General features: G+C 34.0%; 1 protein-coding gene and 2 pseudogenes across 1 annotated transcript in view; 1 reads left to right on the forward strand and 2 right to left on the reverse strand.

The window, feature by feature from the left end:
- PDHX (pyruvate dehydrogenase complex component X) overlaps window positions 1-26,987 on the forward strand; it is a 58,351-nt gene that overhangs the window by 8,462 nt on the left and 22,902 nt on the right. The window contains exons 2-6 of the mRNA XM_006908031.3: window positions 1,830-1,910; window positions 12,272-12,372; window positions 20,565-20,764; window positions 24,312-24,410; window positions 26,216-26,390. Coding sequence (XP_006908093.1) covers window positions 1,830-1,910; window positions 12,272-12,372; window positions 20,565-20,764; window positions 24,312-24,410; window positions 26,216-26,390 — 656 coding nt within the window. The remainder of the gene's footprint in view (window positions 1-1,829; window positions 1,911-12,271; window positions 12,373-20,564; window positions 20,765-24,311; window positions 24,411-26,215; window positions 26,391-26,987) is intronic.
- Window positions 23,342-23,461, reverse strand: LOC112476653 (annotated as a pseudogene).
- Window positions 24,804-24,922, reverse strand: LOC112476628 (annotated as a pseudogene).

The raw sequence follows: 26,987 nt of genomic DNA on the forward strand, positions 1-26,987 counted from the left end.
AGTGTTTATTGATATTTGATTGGACATAAGAAGAATGCTCCCATGGATTTGATATGTCTGGTTTGCTGTTTTTAAATTTCTGGATGAATAGACTGCATAAATAACAAGTGAGAGGTAATATGTGTAGTTACAGTCTTGAGAGTCTGGCAGAATTCAGATCCCTTAATCTGGATTGTAGTTTTCTCATTGACGAAATGGGCATGTTGACTTGGAGTTTGGTTTGGGCTCTATCGTCGTTGGGGATGGAATGGTAATTCTTTTCTGTCCTTCTTAGAGTTGAGAGAGAGGCAAAATAGTTCATAGAGATCAAAAGTAACAGTTTTAATGCTGATGGTTTTGTTGGGTTTGAGAATGTGACTTAGATTGATGGCCTTTATAGTTGGACTTCCCAGTACAACCCCAATTTAGATGAGGATTTTTGTTTGAGAGAGTTAGTTTGTGTATACAGAGCAAACACACATACCCAGATTGCTTCCTCACACTCGATGGGTCCTGATGGTGGGAACAGAGAGAGGTGGGCTTGCCATCTGCCTTTGAAAGGCAGTCCCATTTACTCCTAGCACATGGAAGAGCTGAAAGGAAACTGCAGGTTGCCTATAGGTAGGCAATTCTTAAAAGAGAAGGAGGAAAGACTGAGGCAGGTATTTGCTCTGGTCTTTCCCCAATCTTTTAGAGAGGAGAGAATGAAAAAGGAAAAGAGCACAGAAGCTGCCTTCCAAATGCTTCGGAGATGGAACTCCTATATCGTGAAGCCATAAGAACTCTCAGTTTGAAAGCTAGAGTAAAATTAGTTAAGTTTCTCAAAGGAAATATTTAACTTCCTTTAATAGTAGCGTTCAGTACCCTTACTTTTGACCCTAAAACATCAATGCAAAAATAAAAATCCATTCTGTCCTCTTCCACATTTGAAATATGTTAGATATGTAATCATGTATTGCTTTTTGGGGTCTGTTTGTTGAACAGTCTGAGGAGAGAATCGGTTCTATGGAAGATTTCATGAAGTATAATTTTTTACCATGGCTACTGCTAGAGCTGGAGCATGCTATTAACTATTTTATTAGTATAAACTTTATATAAATTGTAATCTAACAGCTGTGTGCTCAATGAGTGACTATTGGGAAGCACATTTGGCCAAATATATAGAGTGTCTCCTTTTTCGATATCTAAAGAAAAGGTAGCTGTGCTTCATGGAGAGATCACCCTGGTTTGAGTCTCCTTTTTGGATCCCCAGTTGAGTTGTGGTATGGAAAATAATTTAACCACTTAGATTCACTTGCCTGATCATTCGTAACAAGGCAAACCTTTCACACTTACCAGCCAGAACCTTCGATTCTTGAAGAGTATACTATTAGAGGAAAATAAAAACACAATTTCTTAAAGTCTAAGCTTGATTATCCTTTTGTAAGTTATCAGAACCCTAGTTTTTATCCTTTTCTTTTTCGTATTTGTCTTTTTCTTTGATCATTTTACTTGTAAATATTTTTTGTAGCGACAAAAGGGGAAGAAGATGAAACATAAGTCAACTTTTCATTTTTTTAAATCTTGTAAACACTTGGCTTGAAAATATGCATAAAAGACTGGGGAACTATGAGAAAGGCGTTGAAAGTATTCCAATCAAATTTTATTTTTAAAAAGTTGAAAATTTTATGTTTCCATACTATTTACTGGACACTTAGTTTGACTAGTTGGGAGTCTTTTCAACTTTGGAATATTTTCTTTCTCAAATTGAATTTAGTATTAATTTACTTGACTTTTTTATTAATGCCAAGTGAGTTGTGTTATTTTTGTGTGTATGGCTAATCTTTCCTTTTTTTTTTTTTTTTGATCAGCTGATCCTATTAAAATACTAATGCCGTCACTGTCTCCTACAATGGAAGAAGGGAACATTGTGAAATGGCTGAAAAGAGAAGGTGAGCAAGTACATTACTAATGCTTTGTGTTATTTGATCTTTTTTTTTTCCTAATCAGTTTTATTACACAATACATGACAAATGAAATAAATTGGGTTCCTTTGCTAGTTAATCTACATTTGTTTAAATAAAAATTTCCCATGGTATCGTAGCAAAAGTTTCTGGGTTCACAAGCAGAGGATGGTAAACTGTTTTAAGGTTGTTTTCTCTAAAGTTTTGGTCCTTATACTTAACTTTTAGTTTCAACATCATAAATTTGCCAATCTCTTTAAGTTAATTTTTAGCTTTGTGATGCTTCTGTGTGTGTGTGTGTGTGTTTCTTGGAGTTAGGCAAGTCGATTATAAATTTCATTGGGAAGAACAAATAAGTAAGAGTAATGTAAGGAAAACTCTTGAAAGAAGAACAGTGAAGCAGGGTTGTAGTCCTACTAGATACTGAAACATTTTTAAGCCCTTATAATTAAAACTGTGGTATTGGTGCTTAAAAAGACAGAATAAGAAAATTAACTAGAAAATGAGGAAATAAACAGTTGTACCTGAGTATTTAGTGTATAATGAAGGAAGACAATATTAGATTTATTCGTTATACTATGCCAAGGAAAAATTACAAATGAATCAGATACTCAATGTGCAACAATGATACCCTGCAAGTACTAGGAAAGAAAAAAATGGTGAATTCTTCGAAACCTGGAAGTGAAATAAACACACCAACTACAGCTCAAAATCCAAATGCAGTAAGGGAAATGTTGATAAATTTTACAATAAAAATAATAACTTTTATGTGGCTAAAAATACTGCATAAAGTAAAAAAATAAGTGACAAATTAGAAAAGAGTATTAAAAGGGTTAATAAAATTTAGAGAATAAGAAAAGTGTCAGCTCAATAGGAAAATGAAGAAGATATTCGAACACATGATTTTCAGAAAAAGAATTGCAGATTACTTTTAAACATATGAAGAGATACTTAATCTTTCTACTAATAAGAAATATGTAAACTAATGCTACACCAAGATAGCATTTCTTACCAATCACATTGACAGAAATTAGAAATTTGACAAGCTATTCAGTTGATGAGGCTGTGGAGGGAATGGGGAGAACATGCACTCTCATACATTGCTGGAGGAAATGCAAAATGTTATAAACCCTAGAGAAGAGAATTTGTCAATATCTAGAAAACTTACATTTATATTTCCCTTTGGCCAGGTAGTTCTACTTCTAGGAATTCTATCTCACTGTTACACTGATAAAAATCATTGAGTTATACCAAGCAGCAGAACCAGACCTCTGAGAACTTCAGTTCATTAGAATTATTAGATACCTAAAAATGTATGTTTGAAATGATTAATCATGTAAGAGACAGAATTGAAAATATGAAAAAAAAGACAGACACTGTCTAAAAAGTCTAGGCAGATTTGAAAAGGACAAATAGACTTTTTAGGAATGAAAAATATTGTCTCTAAAATTAAAAAACAAAAACTCAAGATTAGGTTAAAGTATGATTAAACTTGACTGACCAAAGAATTTGTGAACTGAAGACCCAGCCTGACAAAATTAGCTTGTGTGCAGCACAGAAGATACTACAGTAGAAAATATGAAAGAGAAATTGAGACATGAACAATAAAATGAGAATCAATCAATAATCCAATAGGAATTTCTGGAGAAAAAGGAGAGAATGAGTAAGCAGTGTAATATTTTAAAAAAGTGGCACAGAATATTCTAGAATTTGAGAAAGACATATATCATATAAATGAAAGAGCCAGTGCCTCATTAGGAAGTAGGGAGCATTTTGAATAATTGATTCCGCATGACTGTTGGCCATCTTTTAAAATAATTATCAGTACCTAAGAAAGTTCCACCTTTATAAATAATGTAATCAATTGGAATCTATCGTTAACTTTCTTTTTCCTGATAAATTACAGCTTTGACTATTTCCATATTCAGTATGATAGAGTGTTGGTGTTATTAAATAACAATTCAGACAGAACAGCCTTTCAAGGTTATTATAAAAAGATTAAATTTCTTCACACTTTGAGAACTGATAGGCAAGTAGATAAGAGGATTCTTTGAACCACATTTATCTTTCAGACTTCTAGCCCACAGACAATCTGATAAGCTCTTCACACCCATTAGAATATGGAGAGTATGATGAAGAGCCAGGAGACAAATGATCTCCTCATTCTGTTCTTTTTTCTTTTTGATTACAATGTGCTATTTTTATATAGGACAAGGCAGGATGTACTTTAAGCCCATGGAGAACGTTTCTCTGAAGATTGCTCTTAAAATTCTGTGTTCTGTCAACTCAGGAGAAATGTTTGTTTGCCAATACACTATAAATAATTGAGAGCAATCTTAATCCTTGGTTCTCAATAATTCACTGGCTTTTTAAATTCATCACCTTTGCAATTTAATTGAAATATGTTAGATATGCAATCATGTATTACTTTTTGGGGTCTGATAATTTGCTTCTTTTTAATAACATTTATGGATATGACTATGTCTAAGTGTTTGGTACTTGATATATTTATAATAACTTGGTTCAGTCATTCGATATTAAAATTATACTCTGGAAGAAAACTTTTTATATACTTTTTTTATTAGCTCTGTTTTTAAAAATTTTTTATCTTGAGATCTTTATTAATGGATCGTCACCATTATTTAAAACAATGAGTTTAGACCTTCAAACATTAAGAGGATTTACTTTTTTTTTCATGAAAAAGAATCATGTTATATCTAATTATGAATCTAATTTGTTTTCAAGCAGAGGCTAATTTGATAACCTTTAATGGATAACATTTTAGTCTATAAGGTTTCTTGAAAATTTGAGACTAATTCCCAACTACTATTACTGAAGAGAGAGAGAGAGAGAGAGAGAGAGAGAGAGAGAGAGAGAGAGAGAGAGAGAGAGAGAGTGTGTGTGTGTGTGTGTGTGTGTGTGTGTGTGTTTTAAATCAAGGCAATAAGAGGGCAATGAAAAGAACTCTGGCCTAGGAATCACGATTTGTCCTCTGAGGTTCCCACTCTGCCCTGAAATATCTGGGAATAAGTTGAACTAGACGAGATCTAAGATACATCCCTGGTTTTAGAATTCTGTGTATAACTCAATTTCATTTTCTTTTTTTAAGTCAGAGAAACATGCACTAATATAACATATAAATTATTCCCATCATCGTTGATCTAATGAATGTTAGAAAAGTAGTTTCATAATGAGAATACAATTTCAGTCTGAAGATCAAGTAAAGAATATGCATCATTGAATTAGGAGAGAAAACACTTCAAAAGTGCTAGATAACACTACAACAGCTCTTGGAAGGTGCATTGAGTTATAATTCCACATCTTATAAGTTTGTTATTTGGGAGGAAGTAATGCTTCAGATATTTTCAGTTTAATTAAAGAGGATATAATTCATTTGGAAGGTCAGATTTCTTAAAATAACAAAAAGGAAGAAAATATTCTTGTTGCCCCTTTGGTGAGAGAGTATTTGAGGGTATGTAAAACATTGTTTTCTTTCTTGAGATAGTTAAGAGCATATCATGAAACACTGTGAAACAGAACTTCGCTGAGGTAGTTAGTTATGTGAAGTATAGCCATGGACGGTGTCTAGAACATACACCAGTGTGTGCTTCATCAGTGATGTTTGCTGCTGCTGCTCTCGGTGTTATCCTTTAAGTATATGGTGTTCTCTCATGTGACTGGGAATTTTGAGTATTTCAAGTAGTTTTGTGTAACTCTTAGACTATAATAGAATGATAAAATTCAGATATAAAACTGTCATGAAGTTTATCACTGTTTGAAGTGTTATCACTAGGTGCCACTAGAAAGTTATATGGGTCTCTGGCATCTACTGTAGAAGAGGCTTTGGTTTCTGTTATTTTGGGGGATTTGTAGACATGTTTGTGGTGCTAAAACGGAAAATTTTTGAAATGGCCATTTTACAAATAACATGTTTTTCAGTATACTACTATTTTAACAGATTGATTGAAGTGTAATTTATATAACATTTACCTATTTTAAGTGCACATTTCAGTGACTTTTAGTAAATGCAGTGTTATGCAACCATCTCCACAATCCAGTTTTAGAATATTTCTGTCACCCAGAACGATACTTGCGGCCTGGCTGCAGTCACTTTCTTCTCTCATAACTAGCCCTAAGCACCTGTGATCTGCTTTTTGTCTCTAAAATTTTGCCTTTTCTGGACATTTCATATAAATAGAATCATATAATATATAGTCTTTTGTGATTGGCTTCTGTCATTTAGCATGTTTGTGAGATTTTTCTGTGTCATAGCATGTACTAGCAGTTTATTTTTTATTGATAAATAGCATTCCATCGTTATGCTTTTTTACATTTATTGTTAGCATTTCTCTTATTTCAGAATTTGGAATTGGTGAGTGGAATTCTAGATTATAGTATTATTCAGTGGAACTTTCTGTGGTTATGGAAATGTCCTTTCTGCACTGTCTAATATAGTAACCACTCGCTACATCTTCGAGTACTTATAGTCTCCTCAAACTGTTCCTCATACCTTCAGCTCTCAGGGCAGAACTTCAGATGGCCTAGGAGCCAAGTTACCTGGGGTCTTGGGCCATGCAAATAATATCCTTTTTTTCACATGTGATAAAATGAAAAGAGTTGACAAACTGTGACTAGGAGCTCCACCTCTATCTTCCCACACTGCTCTAGGCACTGACTGGATGGACTTGGCATTGCTGCTTGTTTGTACTCTTCCTCAGTCAGATTAGGAACTTCTTGTAGCAGGTCTGTCGTGTTATTTTTTACCATAGTATCTTATGCAATATCATTCATAGAGGGGCAGCTAATACTTATTTGTCAAGAAAACAATTGAATTATTTTTGTCTCTAATCATGGTTGTCATTATGGTTCAACATAGCTCTAAAAAGAGATTTTTTTTCTTTAATGAACATTAAAGTAGATTTACTTGGTCTTACAGATAAGGTCTTACTGCTGCCAATATACACACCTTTTAAATGAAGATTTTCATTCTTAATATTTTGGCAGAACAAAATTATTTTGTGAAAGCCACAGGATGTGTTTAGTTAATAACATAAACATTTCCATCAGCTGTGTTTCATCAAGACTATACTTCATCCCCAGAATTTCAAAAGGGAAAGGGAAACCTCTGTATATTCCAGTCCTCAGCTCTGGCAGCTGCCCATCGGGACAAAGGAACAGAACGATGATGCTGGCTTCGGTGCTGGGGAGCGGCCCCCGGGCGGGCCTCTGCTCTGGCCCCTCCTGGGGCCCGCACTCTCGCTCCAGGCCCGCTCCACCTCGTCTGCACCATGGGGAGATGGCACAGGGACCCTGCAAGGTGCCATCTCTTTCTACAACCAGCCAGCCAGCCAGCCAGCCATCCGTGTGGCAGCTGAGGAGCCGTCTGTCACGTCACACCGACCACGAAGCTCTGTCCTAGCTTCTCAGTTATCTTCTCTAGACTATGAACTTGTTACTGACAGAACCATATCTTGCTATATTTATAGTCAGTTTTTAGTGTAATGCCTTGTACATTAATATTTGTGGAATGGCCTGTTTGAAATAACAGTATGGAATAGGGAGCTAGAATGAGTCTTGGTTCTTAATTAGTAACATACTAACATTTTTATCTAAAGATATTGTAAAGTGTTATCTGAAGATGTATGTAAAGAGTTAACCTACATTTCCAGTTCCATTTGTTGTTGTTGTTGTTGTTAATATAGCTGCACATTCAAAAGTTTCTTGAAAGCCAGAGATTAAGTAATTTGGTCAAGATTACCAGTAATTGTCAGAGCTTGGACTCAAACCTGTGTCTGAGTTGGGAGAGTTCCCTGTAACTACTCTGCCTTGCAGCTTTTCTAAATTATAGTGCTAAATTGTTGATCAAGGCTGAAACAGTATATTTAGAATCTTCATGACTCAATATTTAGTCTCAGAATTTTCTTTTGGCATTTATATTGTTTGATTAATTGATAGATAGAATCCGAGTTTCATGATAAATTAGAGGTGATATATCCTTATATAATAATACGATGTTTTAAACGTGGCTGTTGCCTTGGGAAAGTTCACCACACGATAGATAGATCCTTACCTGTGTCTCTCCTTTTCTCCCTCTCCCTTTCTTTCTCTCCGCCCCCCTTCCCTCTTTCCCCTCTCCCTCTTTCCGCTCTCTCCCCTCTCCCTTCCATTCCTCTTCCTTCCTCTCTTCTCTCCCCTGCCCCCTTGTGGCATTCTTATATAGGTAATAAATATATCTATGTTAGGTGAATAGATGTACATATAAATAAAATAAAAAAGAAATAGGCTACGTAAGTTGTTAAATGTTAGAAACATGCTACCTACCAACCAAATGTTAGAGCCAAAAGAAAGATAAAGGACAGTTTGATGAATACCTTATGAGGAAATGAGGTTGTGTAAAATTGCAATTTTTTTTCTGAAGTGTTTTAATCTCCAACTCATTATGTATGGGATACTAGCCAGAATCCAAGAAAATGAGGTAGAATATAAAACTCTTAAAGTATGTCCCGTTCCTATTGTGAAGAAACTCATAGTCTTGTAAATAGAGGAAAACCTAGTTTTAACCTAGTTTTAACATCTTATAATGCAATTTCTGATTTATTGTAAGTAAATTACAACTACTACAGGAATTTAGGAATAGGAACAAAATCATCTAGGTTGATCTATGGCTGAAATAGAACTGGTAGGTGTTTTGTAAAGGATGTTTGGAATTTGAAATAGGTGCGTGCAGATGATAAAACATCATTTTCTGTTTTCCTATGGCCAGAATTTCTTTTCTAGGTGTCTACAAATATTTGATTGCTAGGTTGCCGAGTTGAATTGTTTTTTTTCCATGGTTACAGCAAAAACATATAAGGGTGTGTGATTTATTTCCCCTTTGAAATACAATCTATTTTAACTACTAAATCATCTGTCATATAAAGAAGTATGTAAGATTATGTAATCTGGCACTGTAACTTTCTCCCTTTGACATACAAGGGTGCTTTTTGGTCTGATTCCTGCTTACCTCACTATCCTAATCTCATCCGGTCTCTCAGGTGCTATTAGCCAGAACTCCAGAGTTTCCTTTTCCTTTTGCACCCAGGCCTTTGGGCATGTTGTGCCTTCTGCCTGGGTTGCTGCCCCTTCACTTCGTTGTTTCCTCATCATCTTTTCAGCTCAGATTAGATGTCATTTATTCTTAGGAAGCCTTCTTTTGCCTTCCCAAAACTGAATTAGATGCCCCTTCTGAATTTCCCGTAGCATCCTGACTTCACTTAATCCTACTGCAATTTTCAATTAATTTGTCACTAGAAAGTAAGCAAGCTTCTTAGGTCAGAAATCTTAACTTCCCCCATCCCCAACTTCTGTATTCTCAGTGCCTTAATGCATTTTTAATAAATATTTGTTCAATAGAAAAATCTCTTTGGAGTTAAACCAAGCACCTTTTTTGGTGCTCACTAGATATCATCTAATGGATAAGTTTGTTTATTTCATTAAAACAGCATATCTTGGTGGTTCTGAACTGTTTTAACTAAAGATATACAATACTACAACCATCTGTGTGAAAATCTTGGTATACAACGAAGTAGTTTCTGTACAGTGAATTTTCAGAGCATGTTTGTTATCTTAGTGTTTTAGATTTTCCTTTATGTTCTTTTGTCAGGTGTGCCTATGTGTGTATGAGAGGGTATATCTGTGTGTTGCATCTTTTTTTCTGTCCCTTGTTTTTTATTGTTTTTGTTTTAAGCCACACTTACCGAGATTTTATGTTTAATTCATTTTGATAATCTCTGCTTTTCATAGTGGTTTTAATTCATTTCTGTGTATTAGAATTACTGATAGATTTGGACCTATTTCTACAATTTTTATTTCTGTTTTCTTTATTATTTTTTTTTCATTTCATATGTCTTCCTTAAATAGGATGATAGTTTTTATTTTCGGTTTCCTCAGCTTTTTTTTTATTACTGTAGATTTTATTTCTTTTTATATTTTTTGGTGTATACCATTAAGTTTTTAAGACACATATTTAATTAAATTTTGCCAATAAAGTCTAGAGTTATTCAGTATTTTTTTCTCCTGTTTATGTCAAATTTCTTAGCCTTCTTTACCTATCACATAAACATTCCCTTGTTCATTTTATTCTTTTTTAGAGTTTGAGTTTCACACCTATTTAAACACCCAGAAATGACCTCATAAGTGATTAATACTTAAACATTTTTATCAGTTTCTGTGCTAATTTGTTTCTTGTAGCTCATGGATAGCCTGCGTCCACTCTTCTTGAGGAACTGCATTTTATAATAACTCATCAATATATAGTAAATTTTTTTAGCCTTCATATGTCTAAAGAATACTTTTCCTTCATTCTTAAATGATGGTTTGGCTACATATAACATTTTAGACAGTTATTTTTCCTCAGTGTTTTGAAGATATTACTTCATTGTCTTCTGACCTCTATTACAGCTGCTGAAAAGTGTGCTCTCAGTCTGTCATTCCCTTGAGGTAATCTGTTTTTTTCCTCTGATAGCTTTTATAATTGTGTTTTTATTGTTGATAGTATGCAGTTTCTCTATAGTGTATCTAGTGTGGATTCATATTTATACAGTCTGATATTTTTTTTTCTGTTTAATTTTTTTTTAATCAAGGTATATACTTGTACAAAGGGTAAGATCAATTAATTTTTACATAGGCATATATCCAGGTTACCACCACCTAGATATAGAATATTTCCAGCAATTTACAAGGGCCTTTGTGCCCCCTGCTAGTCAATGTACTATATAGATAGCCATTATTCTAAACTCGTTCAGAACTCTTTTTATTTTGAGGGTATATATCTCTTTTCAGTTCTGGGAAATTTTCAGCAGTTATCTTTTCAATTTCATGTATTGCTTCTTCACCATTCCCAGTCTCTTCCCCGAAAGCCCGTTAGATAAATGTTACAGCCTCCATCTGTATGACTCCTCTTTTCTGTTTTTTATCTTTTTGTCTTCCTATATTAAGTTACAGTTAGTTCCTAAATGCTATCAGTTCACGTCACTATAACCATCTAGAATATATCCCATTGATTGTTTCTTTACGTTTCACTGACTGTATTTTTTATTTCCAAGAGTTCCAATTAGTTTTTTTCCATGTGATATTATTTTGTTTTATTTCAGTACATTATTGGTTTTTTCTATCTCTTGTCTTCTGATGGATTTTTTACTTTAATTTATATTTCTGAACATCCTCAAAATACTTATTTAAAAATCTTTGGCATGTTGCACTAAATGAATTACATCCGAAATGAATTTCTGTTGCAATTATTGATTTTGTGGTTTTCTTCACATGTTTTAGAACTTTGTTTTGTAATTTACTTTTTAGTGGAAGGTTTTTGTTTGTGTTTCAGTGCCTTCCCACCTAATCCCTTACTCTCTCCCTCCTCCACTCCCCAGTCAGGGATTTTGCTGTTTCTCTTGGTGATATTAGCAGATGCAGTAAAGGAGCCAGAGAGTGGCTTGGCTCTGTTCCTAGTATTGAGGCACTGTTTTTGTTCCCTCTCTCTTAGACCCACAGTTCTTATTAGAGCCACAGTTCTAGTTAGTAGGCGTTGAGTGCATGTTTTTTCAGCCTCCTATTATGAGTAGAGGAACCCTGACCCAGCCCTAGCTTTAAGTTGAGAATCTGATTTGAGTCTCCTGGCTTCATAAGGTCACTTTTGATTCCCTTTACTCCAGAAGAAACCGAGATACTTTACCTTCCCTTTCCTCCCATCCCCTGCCCCCTCAACCTGCTTCTAGATCTAGAAACCAGCAGTCGGGTCCTGCTCAACATTTTTGAGTTTCAGTACTATTTCTGTTGCACAGAAATGTTTCTTATTGACCTCAGTTGTATCTTTGATTATCTCTCTTTTTACTTATTATGCTTTATTCATTTATGCTCTGTGACACCAACAGGTTTTCTGAACTCAGCCTACAGTGTTAACCCAGAATTTCTATTACTTGTAAAATTTTTCATGGACTAATAGTCAAAGTTTATTAAAAAGAAAGGAATGTGGGGTCTGGAATTGATTTGTTCAGAGGAGGATATGCATTCATTGTTGTTGTCTCTAAAATGTGATTTCATTTTTAATATTTGCTCAATAATCTTTTAACTCCTTTTTTATTATAACAGTTGTAATTTATGTCCATTATAGAGCTTTTGGAAAATACAACAAAGCATATATATATTCACACATGTAAACACATACACAAAGAGAATTGTAATTCTGCAGCCCAGAAATAGCTATTGAATATTTTGGTATTTATTATTCATGTTTTACACACATATACACACACTAGCCCTCATACTAATATTCATATTTTAGAAAGCAAAACAAACCTAGTCTTGTTTTGTAGGTGAAGCTGTGAGTGCTGGAGATGCCTTATGCGAAATAGAGACCGACAAAGCTGTAGTTACCTTAGATGCAAGTGATGATGGCATCTTGGCCAAAATAGTGGTAAGTTTTTATTTTGATTTTTTCAACAGGATGAAGATTTCTTAAATGTAAAGTTTCTTGAAATAAATTTACCTTTTACTTTTACCAATTTATTTATAGTGTTGTATTATCTAGTATATAAGACATTTTAAATTCAGATATTTAAAATATGTTAGTGTTAAGTACTAATAATAGCCGGTGATGATCAACCACATGGAACTATTCTAACCTTAACAATGATATTCAGTATTTTGGATTTCGTAGTGCAGAACGGAAGCACTCTGACCTGAGAGATGAGAGAAGGCTATTAAACAATAGGTTAAAGCTTAGAGCTAGCAGTTTTATAGTTTTAAAGTTGGTAGAATCCAAAAGAAGGAATGTTTTACTCTAATTCCACGAAAATAAGAAATCCTGTCTTCATCGATCCCCAGGACTCCCAGGACTGAAAGTTATCTGTTCAGCTCGTCCCCAAACAAGACTATTTTAAGTTGTTCTGTGTGGTCTTGTCTGTAGGTTTCGTAGCCACACTCAGTGGCCTGGTTCAGGCCTTGCTCATCCATACAATTTGGACATTTTTATAATCATTTAAAATATATTTATGTAAAAAGATATGTGTATAGAATATTTCACATACTTGAATATAGTTGACAGTCGTGTGTGTTAGTAGTGTTATTTTCTGTGCCATGAGCATTTTTATGGAAAATATGCCTGCGAATCTAGTGAGACCAGTCATTTCTTTTTAGATCTAAATTTAAATATATGCAGTTGTTCAACAAAAACTTTCCCAGCTCAGAGCTTTTATTAAAAAAAAAAAAAAAAAGGTTTATAGAGCCAAATGCTAACCTAAGAAGAGACTGGGTCCAGGGGAATGAAGTCCAATGAGAAGGTCTAGGTGAGAAGATAACAAACATGTCAGCCATCTTGGAGATGAAAGGCTCTTATGCAAACAGTTTAGGGAAGAAAGCTATAGTCGTTTTGAAAGAGTTTGCATTGGCTATTGATAAAGTGCGTGGAAAAGGTGCGAAGCAGGCCAATTGAGGAAGAAGTGTTTGCACCTTGGGTTTGATTGTGGGCAGAGTCCTGAAAGTTCAAGCATAAGCAAGAAGAGGAGGTGCCTGGTGAATGACTGCCTGGCTGTTCTCCCATAATTGTGGAAATAGCCAACTAAAGGTTAATTCAGAGTTTTGACATACAATCAGGAATGCAAAGAGTCTTTTGTTGGTTTTGCCTGGTACTGTTAACTGATTAACCTTTCTTGTCTCTTCCTTCCACCCTCTGGCCTGCTGTAATTTAATTTAGGACATCTCAAAGTCATTCTGAGTGCCTTTCTCTGAGCAGTCTTTATAACTAATTAAAAATACAGAGCCGAAACTTGGATACTCTAGTGATTTTATTAGGAGCTGAAGTTAGTACAGCCCTTCAGCCATAATGTCTAGCAATATAAGAGAGGCTACTTAAATAACAGAAGAAAATATGTACTATAATATAGCCATTAAAAATTATTCCTACAAAAAAATGTGATTTCTTTATATATGTTACATTAGTAAAAATTAATACAGTAATAAAGATTCAAAAAATTTTGGAAAAATGCTTTTAAAATTGTGTATAGATAGTGATTACAATCTTTTAAGACTTCAAGGGAAAACATATGTATAGACAAGATTAGAATAAAACGTTTTAAAAATGTTGAGTGTCTTTGGGGAGTGGAACCAAAAGATCTTCCTTTCTCATTTTTCTTGTATTTAAAATTTTTCTATAATAGCCATATTATTTTTTAAATGGAATTTATGTGAAAAGTAAGTAAATTAAAATGCGTAAAGCCTGAATAGGGTATATTCACTGACAGTGCATGTTTGTTTCTTAATAATAAAATGATTTAATAAAATGATTTAATAGTATGTTGTAGCAGCTAACATTATAGGTCTGGTGTCACACTGCTTGATTCACATAGCTAATAAGTTCTGCCAGTTATTCATTATGTAATAATTGAAAAATTCTTTAACTTCTCTTTGCCTTTTTCTTCCTAGTAAAATGGAGATGATAATACCTACCTCATGGGGTAGTAGTGGAGATTAAGTGAAATGATACATACACACTCATTAGAAGACTTATTACCCACCAGATGTCAATAAATGTTGCTATTCCCATTATTATAATGTATTCAGTCAGCTTTTAGTGACCATTGGATCCCATGTCTTTCTGTATGTTTGTGTAATAATTTGTAGTGCTTTTTTGTGATGAGACAATAAATCTTCATTCATGCCTCTGTAGTTTGATTTGTACAGATAAGCTGTACATAGTCCCTTGTTGATGTGTTTTTCATTCTGAAACTCCAGCTCACCTCTGCTTTGAGCACGGATATAATACCTTCCTTTGTATATTCTATCCAAAGACTACACTTTGAAATGTTATGCTCTAATTAGATGTAGATCTATACACAGTTTTTATTCATGTATCATACTAGAAAATCCCCTTTCCCTTTTAACTAGTCACTTACACTTTATTTTTTACATTCTAATTTGTCAAACTGCCTTTACTTGTCATCTACAATATTAACGACCATGTAAAACAACATTGTTGAAAATATTTCCTTGGAGGAAATATGAATGAAAGGCTAAAATTTCTGTACCTTTATGACTAAATATAAATATATGATGTAGCAGCTAGGATTGTAAGCTTAGAAAATATAAATATTCACACCAAAAATAGTTTCTTTGACTAATTTATGCAGCATTTCGGAAAAAAAAGAAGATTATTTGAATTACCATATGTAATAAACCCAGCTGCATTTTGTTGTGTGTGCTTTTGGCAAGCTGTGTTCCTAGCCCTAGGTTGTCTGGGTTGTTTGGCTATGAAAGTCTTCCAGAATTGATAGCGCTTTCCACTTAGCTGCTTAGAAGTGCATTTCAAATTGCTAATGATGTTATAGGTCAATAGTGGCTGTTCATCTGGCCCCCAGTGCTCCAGAAAGGAGTGGAGGATATGATTGATAGCAACTTCAGTGGCATAAATAGCTATTTCCTTGCCAAAGAAAAGATCGAATGTACATTTTAGGGCTTTATGGCTTTCTTATTCTTCCACATGCTTTTTGAATAATAAGAATGGAAATATATTAATGTCATAATGTATGCAGTTTTATGGGGGGGAAATGGAGAAAAAATTAAGGTGGTATTACTGGTTTGTCTGTGTTTTTAGTCTTTCACCCCACTCCGTTCCCAATCCTCCACTAGCAAATTACACCTTTCATTTTGGAATAATTTTCATATTAGCGTATATAATAAAATGATTTTTATAGGAATACATAAAAGAGATTTTACTTTGAGAATCAAGAAGTTGAGCATTTGAGCTTATTAAAGCCAAGTGATGGTATAAAACTAGTTTTTAGATTTCCCATATTTTTGAAAGAATTAGAAATTATAATCTGTTTTGCTATCCACGGGGATTCATTTCCAGTCTTTGAAAGATTTTTGCCTTCTTTTTCTCCCCCACAATTTTATGCTTTGCTTTGTATTCACTATTATAATTTTTGCATCTGAATTCCATTTTAAATATAAAAATAATATTTATTGCATTTCAGTTAGAACCAGAAAAAAAGCTTAGAAGCTCTTAATAATGTTAATAAAGAATACTTGCTGTCAGTACAGATAATTTTATGGTTTATTTCCAGTTTAGTTCAATTAATTGTAAAGTTAAAGTCTCATTTAATTGCTAGTAAATTGTTGAGCAGAAAACCTTAAATTATTACATATCGGTTCATAAGCTTAAATTTATTACGCAGCAAGTTGGACAGCCGGTGTTTTTAAATGATAAATTAATTAAATAGACTGTAAGGTTGACATTTTGGAGAGTTTATTAGAGTTGTCTTCGATCAATTTCTTAGCTGTATCACCCTAATACTTTGTCAGTGGTGTTTTCTAAAGAATGATATTTTTCAATATGGTTTTATTTTATTTTTAGGTACCCCCTTATTTTTTATTAAATTGCCTACGATTGCCTTCAAAGTCGTATTTTATAGCTTGAAAATTTATTGATGACAATTGAAGTTGTGAGGCTTTCCATTCTTCTTTGTGGACTAATACTTTTAATTGAGAAAATATCTTCTCAAAGCTCAGAGCAAATTCAATTAAATGAAAGATATTCTCAGTTTTAATTTTTTCCTGTTGAAATGGGTAAGTGACATATCAAAATGGTAAATGAGTGTATGGTCCCCAAGAATTAAAAGCTAAATCAATTATAATCCACATTGTAGCTTCTCTTTTAAGCTTGCTTTTAGATATGGTAGTGTGGCAGCCCGACCCTGCTTGGCCATTTCCTGTTCAAACAAGTTCGTTCCTGACTGCCCCCCAGCCCCCACTTCCAAGGACTCTCTGGCTAACATCAGTTTTCTCATAGCTTGCCAACCAATCAGGGTACTTCCTTATATCTGTAGCTGTGTAGGAATGACAAGACTATATAAAACTGCCCATTATGTTACAGTTGGGGCTTAGCCTTAGGCTAAGAATCCGCTGAGCCGGTGCCGCCATCAATAAACGCTGCTTCCTGCTTATAGCCTTGGTGTTCCATCTCTCCATTCGAGAATCCCGTCAACAGTGGCACTATCCTGAGATGCTATATGGTAATTCTGATCATGTAAATGCAGTTCACAGATTTGGTACTGATCATATGGAATGCTATCTCTAATGTCAGACAGCATTTGACTCTTGGCTCTGATACCTAACAGATACCTAATAACCTTGTGATCGTGAGCAAGTTATTTAACATTTTTGTGTCTCAGTTTCATCATCTATAAATGGGAATAATAATAGCCCTCAACTCATAAGATTATTAGGAGAATTAAATGAATTAATACTGTGCTAGAACAGAGACTGACACTTGAATGCCCGACAAAGTGTTATTCAAGAACTTAATGATATTTTTTCTCCCCCCTCTGCATTTTAGCTAATCTTGTCATTTATTTGTTTTCAGCTTCAGTGTTTTTTATGTATCTTCCTCTTAAACTCAAGTTTATTATGCATATAAGTTAATCAGTATATAATTAAGAATTAAAACAATTTAAAACTGTGTATTGGTTCAAACCATCATGGAAAATCTTTATTAAGTTTTCACCCCAAGTCGGACAGTCCTGTGACTCAGGTCATCTTCACTCTCTGAGCAGCTCTCAAGCTGTTCTATTTTTAGAAAGAAAAATATTTAATTGCTTAACTTACAGATTATCTTTTAATGTCAGAATCAAAACACTATTTACCAGCACCTTTAATGGAATGAACCCCCTCACACAATTTCTCTGTTGGGAAATACTGCTGTAGTTATTTTGTCTCTTGATTTCATTTCCTTTCCTTTAGTTCACTGATGAGTTTAGGTGGCCAACTATATTTAGCACACTTGCAGGTGATTTACGTCAGTCTATGGAGATGCCTGTGGTAAAGAGGCCCCATACTAGGGATGGAATTCAGCCTCTGTATGAGTATTATGGCAAAATAGTATGTCACAGGCCTTACCCACCTATTGTCTCATATGTTGCTATTTACTCTCTAGTGCTGCTTGCCTTCTGTTGGGCCTCAAGGCGTGAATTTCCAATCCTTACCAAAGGAGCACTCCTCTGCAGTCCTGTCTTGATCCATGAGTGTACTCGTTTTAAAAGTCAGTCATTTGGAGGAAAACACAATAATAATAATAATAATAATAATACCTTTCACATTTATGTAGTAATTACTAGATATCTGGTACTGTTTTAAAGTTACATCTAACTCATTTATTCCTTAAAACAACTCTGTGAAGTAGCTGCTATAATTATTTCCATTTTACAAGTGAAGAAACAGGCATGGTGAGATAAACTTTACTTAGGTCACCTAATTAGTTAAGTAGCAGAGCCTGCAGTAAAACTCAGGAAGTCTATAGACAACTGGGAGGGAAAGCTAATACTTTGACAGATTTCAGCATTAATCAGCAGTTGTAGCAGTGCTAAGTATAAAAATCCTGCGTTTAATATTAAGAGATCAGTGTCACAAGAGTAGGAGGCAATTTTGATCAAGTAAACCAAGTGCCTGGGAAAAGAACTGGGCGTTTGAGGTGTCCTTGAATTCCACATGCTCTAGTGGAGTGGAGCATACCCACAGTGCTAACTCGGAGGGAGCAGTAACAAAGGCTCGCTTGTTTGACTTCTAAACACAACTTGGAAAGAGAATTATTTACTCCTATGTTACTAAGTTTATGCCAGTTTTAAATATGTGCTGACTACAACATAAGCAAACTAGTCTATAGGATACTAGCACACCTCTAAAAGATCTATTATTTCTAAGGGAAAGAAAGTCAGAGAAATTATTTTAACTTCATTTAGTGATTTTAATGACTTTAAATGGAATTATAATGGTGGTATCTACTTGTTATATCCCTTATAGTATCATGCTTTATGGTGACATAATTAAATAGGAAAAATGTGAGTAGTTAAGAATAAGTTTGATATTTAGGTCTGGTAAAAATTGAAATGATATTAAATGCTCATTATTGCCTACTTGTGAAGGATTCAATTGGTAGAGTACATATGGAATCATTTATATGACTTATTGTAGAAAATGAAACAGATGAGGTGTCAGTTTCAGATTTAAAATAGTGTCTGATTCAGATTTCAGAAATCTATATTTTTTTAAATAAAACTTTATTATTGTTTTTTAATAATGCTTTGCATTGGAATCATGTTCTTTGTACTTGGGTGTTGATCCCATTTCTGGTTCAGTTTTGATAGGAATTAATTTCAAGTAAATGTCATGTTACTTAATGCGTTTTCCTATCATTTTTAAAGAATAGTCATTTTATGTTGTAATTTTGAGTTAGCAGTTCATAAGCAGGTAATTGGACATTTTAGAAGAAAAATGTTAATAACCTTAGTTCATCTTTTTGACGTAATAAAGACAAATGAGCAGTCCACAGAAGTAAAACTTTTTAGTATGTGACAGTTAAGCAGATTGTTCTTGGGTTTAGTATTTGTCCACAGATTGCAATTCCTTAAACATGGTTATCTGGTTTTACATACCCATTTCTAATATATATTTTGTTTCATCAAAGAATTGTTCTTATTCTTCTCCGTCAGTAATTAGTAAACTTAGAAAGCTTCCTAAGTCTCAGAACTTGTGCCTTAATTATTACTTTAAGAATAGTGCACATACTAATAAACATTAAAATTAATGTTACTCAGAAATGTCAAACTCATTCTAGGAGTTATGCTTTTACTTATAATTACTATATTAGTGAATGTTCTGCAGCCTGTCACTCAATTATTCATTAAATTACATCTGGAATGAACCTTATTTAAAGTAATTGAAAAGGAATAATAGAAATTTTTAAAGGAATGACATTTCCTTGCAGTACTTAAAAAATATTGTCATCCAAAGGTTCTCTGGGGACTTTTTAAAATAAGTAAATAAGAATTAGTCCTTTATAAATTAATGCTGCTAAAATGCTTAAAATATATTTATCTTAAGTTTTATCTTTGTTTTTATTTATATTTTTAATTGGCATTACCCATGAAAAAGTGCTTGGTTAGCTGAGATACCACCATGTTTCTGATATAAAAAATTTATGAGGTTTTATTTTATTTCTCAGGTGTGTAAGTATATATACAGAGAAAGAAATATAGAAAAAGACAGAAACTACACTTAACATTAACCAGAGTAGTTAACCAATTCTGTCTATACAATAGTATGCCTTTTTTTTGTACTAAGTTTCCTGAAAAGAGTTTTCTTTAAATTAATTTTAGTAAATAGGACTAGTTTGGGGGAATTATTAACCCCTTATTAGCTCCTGGGATTCCTAAGCCTTTGTATAGAAACTGCTGGGAAAGACAAATAGTTGAGATATGTAACCACAGTCTTCTGTTTTGGATTTGTACTGATTGACATTAGAAGGAAGATAGTAATGACTAGCTCTTATACATTTGAAGGCTGTAAGAAAGAGACTCTAGGTTTTTTCCTTTATTTCAGGAGATAGCATTAGTAACTGTTGAGGGGGAGAGCGGTGAAGGAAGGTGTAAGTGGGGGGAAGATAGGAAAGGAAGGTGGTGGGTGGGTGGGAGATGGAGGAGGCAGGCTATCTTGGAAGCAGGTTTTAGTTCAGATGAAGAGATCTCTTTAATCAGTACAGAATCATCTAACAAAGGAATAAACTTTTGAGGTCAGGAGCCTTGTTATCGCTGCATTTATTTTCTTTTTAAAAAATAGGTTGAAGAAGGATCTAAAAATATACGACTAGGTTCACTAATTGGCTTGCTAGTGGAAGAAGGAGAAGATTGGAAACATGTTGAAATTCCCAAAGACGTAGGGCCTCCACCAGCAGCTTCCAAACCGTCAGTGCCTCACCCCTCACCGGAACCACAGATTGCTGTCCCTGTCAAAAAGGAACACACACCGGGGAAACTACAGTGAGTATGTTTATTTGAACGATGATGTAAAAAGAATGTTACAGCAACTTCTAGGGTATTTTAGCCATTACATTTAAAATATCTCTGTATGTACTTTAAGTAGGAAGTTACCGATTTCCCCTTTTATCTCTTAGGAAAATGAGACTTAGGAATGAATATTGTACCATCATTGGTCATTCAGCAAACAGTCGTTGTGTACCTACTGTGTTCCAGGTACTGCGGACGCCCTCCACACCCCGTAGAGAGCAAAGCAGTCTGTGTCTGCGTTCAGCTTGAAATAGGTTTTAGGATTCCAGATGGAATTCAGTATGTAAAACTTCATATTGTGTTCCCATTCCTGGGTTCTAATTACTGCGATATGAATTCCAATTTCAAATGTATAATTGATAGAAAATGGAATTAGCATTTAACATGCATTTCTTTTTTAGCTATTGTGCATTTGAGTTTGACACAGATTAGAGCTCCATTTTGTTCAGTTCTGAAAGAGCACAGATACTTAGAAAATATGATTTTACTTTAGCTTTACATAGCTTTAAGTGATAGACTGAAAATTCTAACATTTGGTGTTATTTTAATAGCCACTATAATACAAAATTACTTTATAGGAAAAAGTTATTTGTAGAGAAAAGGTCCTAAAAACCACTTTTGAACTTAAATAAAAGCATAGACCCTTTCATTTTTAAATATTTTTTCCTTTAGTTTACCGTTGTCACTTCTTGTCAGGAAAAATTCACGGTGCTTTTGAAGTACTGAGTTTTAAATTCCTGTCGTCACACAGTATTTTTGACTCGATAACCTTAACTCCCCTTTATTTTCTCTTCATTTACCATGAATATCAGAAGGTAGGCTTACGGATGTTTTGTGTTTGATGCTCTTCTCCCCTTGCAAAGATAGTGTGTGTACTCTGTCGTTCTGTTAAGATCCATCATTAGAAACTTTCATAGGTGAGACTCCATGGTATAGATTAAAAATTGGCTGACCTGTGAACCTGCACGGTGTGGGCCTACACTCTGATTTTCTTTTTTAAAAATTATTTTGCATTGGTTGGTGACTAGTTAATCTTCTATAAAAATCTAAAATTTTAGTTTCTGTTAAAAAAATCTGAAGATTTGGTAGCACTGGGTCCATATCAGCTACGGCTATTGCCCAGAAATGCAGCATGTCCCACATGTGTTCTTCTTAATTTCTTAGTTATAAACTTATGGAACCAGCCCATTTTATAATTTTCCTTATCTGACTATGTAGTCATTTGTGTTTGCTGCTATGCTTAAAGGTCTCAATTGAAGAATGGACACCAGTAGTGTGATCTTTCACTGTGCCTCAGTTTACTTGTCTATAGAATCAGCATACTTGTTTTGCCTCTCTTACTCTCTGGAGTCTATGTAAAGTAAAAATGCTTTCACGTAAATACTAAGGACTAGCAAATATGTGAAGGATACAATTCAGAGACAACAAAATAAACAACCTAATTAACATAGGCAAAGGACTCAAATATACATTTCTTCTAAAGAGGATGTACAGAGAGCTAATAAGCACATGAAAGGACATTCAACATCACTGATCATTAGGAAATTGGAAATCAAAACTACAATGAGATACCTCTTCATACTCATTAGAATGGCTGTTGTCCAAAAAAAAACCCAACAACAACAAAAAAACCCCCGAGAAAACAACAAGTGTTGACAAACTCTTATGCACTATTGGTGGGAATGTAAAATGGTACAGTTGTGGAAAACAGTATGGCAGTTCCTCAAAAGATTAAAAATAGAACTACCTTACAGTACATACAGCATTTCCTCTTCTGGATATATCCTCAAAAGAATTGAAAGCAGGGACTGAAAGAGATATTTGTATACCCATGTTCATAAAAGCATTACTCTAAATAGTCAAAAGGTGGAAACAGGCTATGTATCCAAAATATGCTATGTACATACAATGGAATGTTATTCAGCCTTAAAAAGAAAGGAAGTGCTGACACAGTACAACAGGTGAACCTTGAAGACATTACGCTACATAGAATAAGCCAGTCAGAAAAGGACAAATACCATGTTTTCCACTTACATGGGTCACCTAAGTAGTCAAACTGGTAAAGACAGAAAACAAAATGATGGTTGCCAGGAGTTGTGGGGATGTAGGAAGAGGGAGTTAGTGTTTAAGCGGGACAGTTTCAGTTTTGGAAGATGAAAAAGTTCTGAGGATGGATGGTGGTGATGGTTGCACAACTGTGTGACTGTACTTAATGCCACTCAGTTGTACACCTAAAATGCTTAAAATGGTAAATTTTATATATATTTTACCACAAAAAAATTGAAAGAACAATATAATTCCTTATTGATGCATATGTTGAGCCATCTGAAAGTGATTCAAAGTATAAGCTCTCTCTTTATGAATATCTACTCTTTTTAAAAAATATTTCGAAGAAGTAGCTAGTAAATTTTTTTAACATTTATATAATGCTTTTAAATTTTTTTTCAATTACAGTTGACAGTCAATGTTATATTAGTTTCAGGTATACAGTATAGTCATTAGACATTTATATAATTAATTAATTAATTAATTAATTAATTAATTTTTTAATGCCTGCAAGCACCTGGTCTTCCTAGGTGGCCTCCTATCCAAGTACTAACCAGGCCCGACCCTGCTTAGTTTTCGAGATCAGATGAGATCGGGCGTGTTCAGGGTGGCATGGCCATAGACAACCTTTATATAATTTGTGAAGTGATTCTCTCGATAAGTCTAGCCCCCACCTGGCACCATACATAGTTATTGTAATATAATTGACTGTATTCCTTATGCTATATTTTACATCCCTTGCACTATTTTGTAGCTGTCAATTTGTGCTTCATAATTCCTTCATCTTTTTCACCCAACCTCTTAAACCCCCTTCCATCTGGCAACTATGTTTGTTCTCTATATCTGTGAGTCTTTTTCAATTTTGTATCTATGAATTCATTTCAGTTTTGTTTGTTCATTTATTTCTTTTTTAGAGTCCACATATAAGTGCAGTCATATGGTATTTGTCTGTCTTTGTCATTTCACTTAGCATAATACCCTCTAGGTCCATTCATGTCGCAAATGGTAAGATTTCAGTCTCTTCTATGGCTGAGTAATATTTCAGTATATATGTACTGCTTCTTTATCCATTTGTCTACTAATGGACACTTAGGTTGCGTCCATATCTTGGCTATTATCAGTAATGTGGCAATAAACATAGAAATGTATATATCTTTTCAAATTAGTGTTTTTGATTTCTTTGGTTAAATATCTAGAAGTGGAATTGCTGGGTCATAAGGTAGTCCTATTTTTAACTTTTTGAGGAAACTTCGTACTGAGTTACTATTGAAATTTGTATGAAAATATTTTGATAATAAAATAAACCAGACTAGTGCAGATTAATTTATTCGTCTGTGACTCTCTATGGGACTCATTTTAGCTTCATTATGTTATTATTTTTCTAATTATCAACAGAATTGTTGACATTTAGATATATTTGAATCAAATGTATAAGTGTTAATTGATTCCGCTAATCTTCACGTTTTCTTCTTAGATTTCGTTTAAGTCCAGCTGCCCGTAATATTCTGGAAAAACACTCACTGGATGCTAACCAGGGCACAGCCACTGGCCCTCGGGGGATCTTCACTAAAGAGTACGTGTATGCTTTTTGTAGTAACCAATTCCATTATTTATTATCATTTTTTTTCTGAAAGTATTTAAAGAAGAGCTTATTCACTGTTAGGATTTAAAAAGAAGTACACTGTTTTATTGTATTTTTAATCTCTTTTGTCAGTGTAAAATTGTATTCTATGCAAGGGTTGTTTTCTGAATAATTGCAGCATTACTGAAGAACAGTTCTAATTTGGTAACTAAGCCATATCCTTAGAAATGGTGATAATGCAGAAAATTAGAGTGTGGAGTACAGAAACTTTATATTTTAAGTTTGTATCAGATCATTATTCAATCACATTTAAATTTCTAAAACATAGAAATATACTTTTAGAAATAATTCTATTCTCTTTTTTTCCTTTATTATTATTATTTATGCCTACAGCACCTGGTCTTCCTAGGTGGTCTCCCATCAAAGTACTAAACAGGCCTGACCCTGCCCAGCTTCCGAGATCAGACGGAATCAGGCTTGTTCAGGGTGGTATGGCCGTAGACCATGGACTGTGGCTTCACTGGGCACAAACCCAGGACTTTGTGTATAAAGCACACGTGCTAACCGCTACACTATGGAACCATGTCCAAAATAATTTTATTATTATCTGTTTGGATTTTATTCACTTACATGATCACAGTAATTTCCATATACAGTTAGATCTCTTTTTGGATTTCCCTTTCTATTCTGTTGATCCATCTGTTCATGACTTAGTACCATACTTCTTTTATACCACACTCTTAATTATATTTTATAGCTTTAAAATCTGATAAGGCTACCATTGCTCTTTTTTCCCCAATAAATTAGTTTTCTTGGTTTATTCTTATTATTTTTCCAAATATATTTAAAACAATTCATGTAGCTCCACTGGCAGGGTTGGACCAGGGAACTGTGGTATTTTTATTGGGATTGTGTCATATTTTAAATTAGCTTAGAATTGGCATCTTTATGATGTTGAGTTTTCTTAGTCAAGAATTCTGTTATATCTTTCCATTTGTATAAATTTTATGTCTTTCAAGAGTATATTAAAAGATGGCCCCTGCTTTGTTGAGGCTAATGGAGAAGACAAAGATTAATGAAAATGGCATATGAACTAATGTAAAGTTGCCGTAGTGATATGTGTCGTATTTCTATTGGCAGTAACATTAACATTTTTTCAAATTGAGTTAATGTTTTAAAGTAATATGCTTACTCCCTGTTTGTCTAATTGGTAAGAATTGAGAGCTTGCCATATTAAGTAGTCTAATTATATCCTTTTAAAAAAGCAAAGGTACTTTTGTCTTAAGGAGAAATACAAAAGCTAGTTTATTCCTACTTTAGTTATTTTTTATTCTAAATGATGTTGTGAGTTAGGTTAATTACATTAGTTTGTATTGAGCAAAATTAACAGTGGTGTGATTTCCTGGCCATAAGCAAGCTGATTTGCACTAGAATAAAAAGTGATTTAGCAGATATCCTAATGAAGTCATAGGTACAATAAAGTTGACACTTTATAAATGCTATGTGAAAATTATTCCATGAGTATAAAGAATGAAGGTATGGTTTAATTTATGACTTGCTAATCTACCAAATGACCCTCCCCCCCACCCCCAAATTGTTTGGTTTTTGAAAATATACAAATATTGTAGCCTTTGGACAAATAATATGAATCAGCAGACCAGGTAAGAGATAAGATTTGCTTGTCTAGCTCAAATAATTCATTTTGCGTCGTAGCCTTGACATCTATATATTTTTATATCTTCTCTCTAAGAGTTCCTGTTGCTAATCATGGTTATCTAATTCTCTCTTATCTCCAGGGATGCTCTCAAGCTTGTCCAGTTAAAACAGATGGGCAAGATCACTGAAACCAGACCAACCCCAGCCCCTCCAATAACTCCCACTGCGCCTTTGCCCTCAGAGGCCACAGCCAAGCCATCTTATCCCCGGCCAATGATCCCACCGGTGTCAACTCCTGGACAGCCTAATGCAGAGGTAATGTCATCTGACTAGGTTTTTATTTTTCAGATTTAAATGAGAGAGAAAATAAGAACCATTACTGTATGTTTTACAAGTACTTTCGGCAATCTATTTTAGTCATTAGCTAAAAGTCAGAAAGGTAGAATACTCCAAATGCTTTGTTTTGCAGATTTTCTAGCACAAACCAAATTTGTACAGTGCTGACTTCCAAAAGAAATTATGATTCAATTTAAATTTACTACAAGTTCCACAACTTTAGTACCATAAATATGCTCTATAATCATTGTACTTTTCATGTCTTTTTTCTTGGGTGTGGTACTAATAATTGGTAGCTGATAGTAGCTCCCTTTTGTGGATATGTTTTATTTTTCGGCTAAGGGAATTGATAGTCCCATTGTGAAGAACTATAAAGACTGTATAGCTAATCATTCTTTTCTTCTCAGGTATATGCAGTATGACAGTCCTCTTTTGTTTTCAACTTGCTCTATTTTGCCTCTCTGTCTTCCTTTCCTACTACCTTTCATGTCATTTCTTTCCCATTAGAATTAATGCAGGATAATTAAGTTTATTTAAAATTGAATGGTCTATGGCCATGCCACCCTGAACAAGCCC

The sequence above is a fragment of the Pteropus alecto genome, unplaced genomic scaffold (assembly GCF_000325575.1).
Source record: "Pteropus alecto unplaced genomic scaffold, ASM32557v1 scaffold71, whole genome shotgun sequence".
NCBI lineage: Eukaryota > Metazoa > Chordata > Mammalia > Chiroptera > Pteropodidae > Pteropus > Pteropus alecto.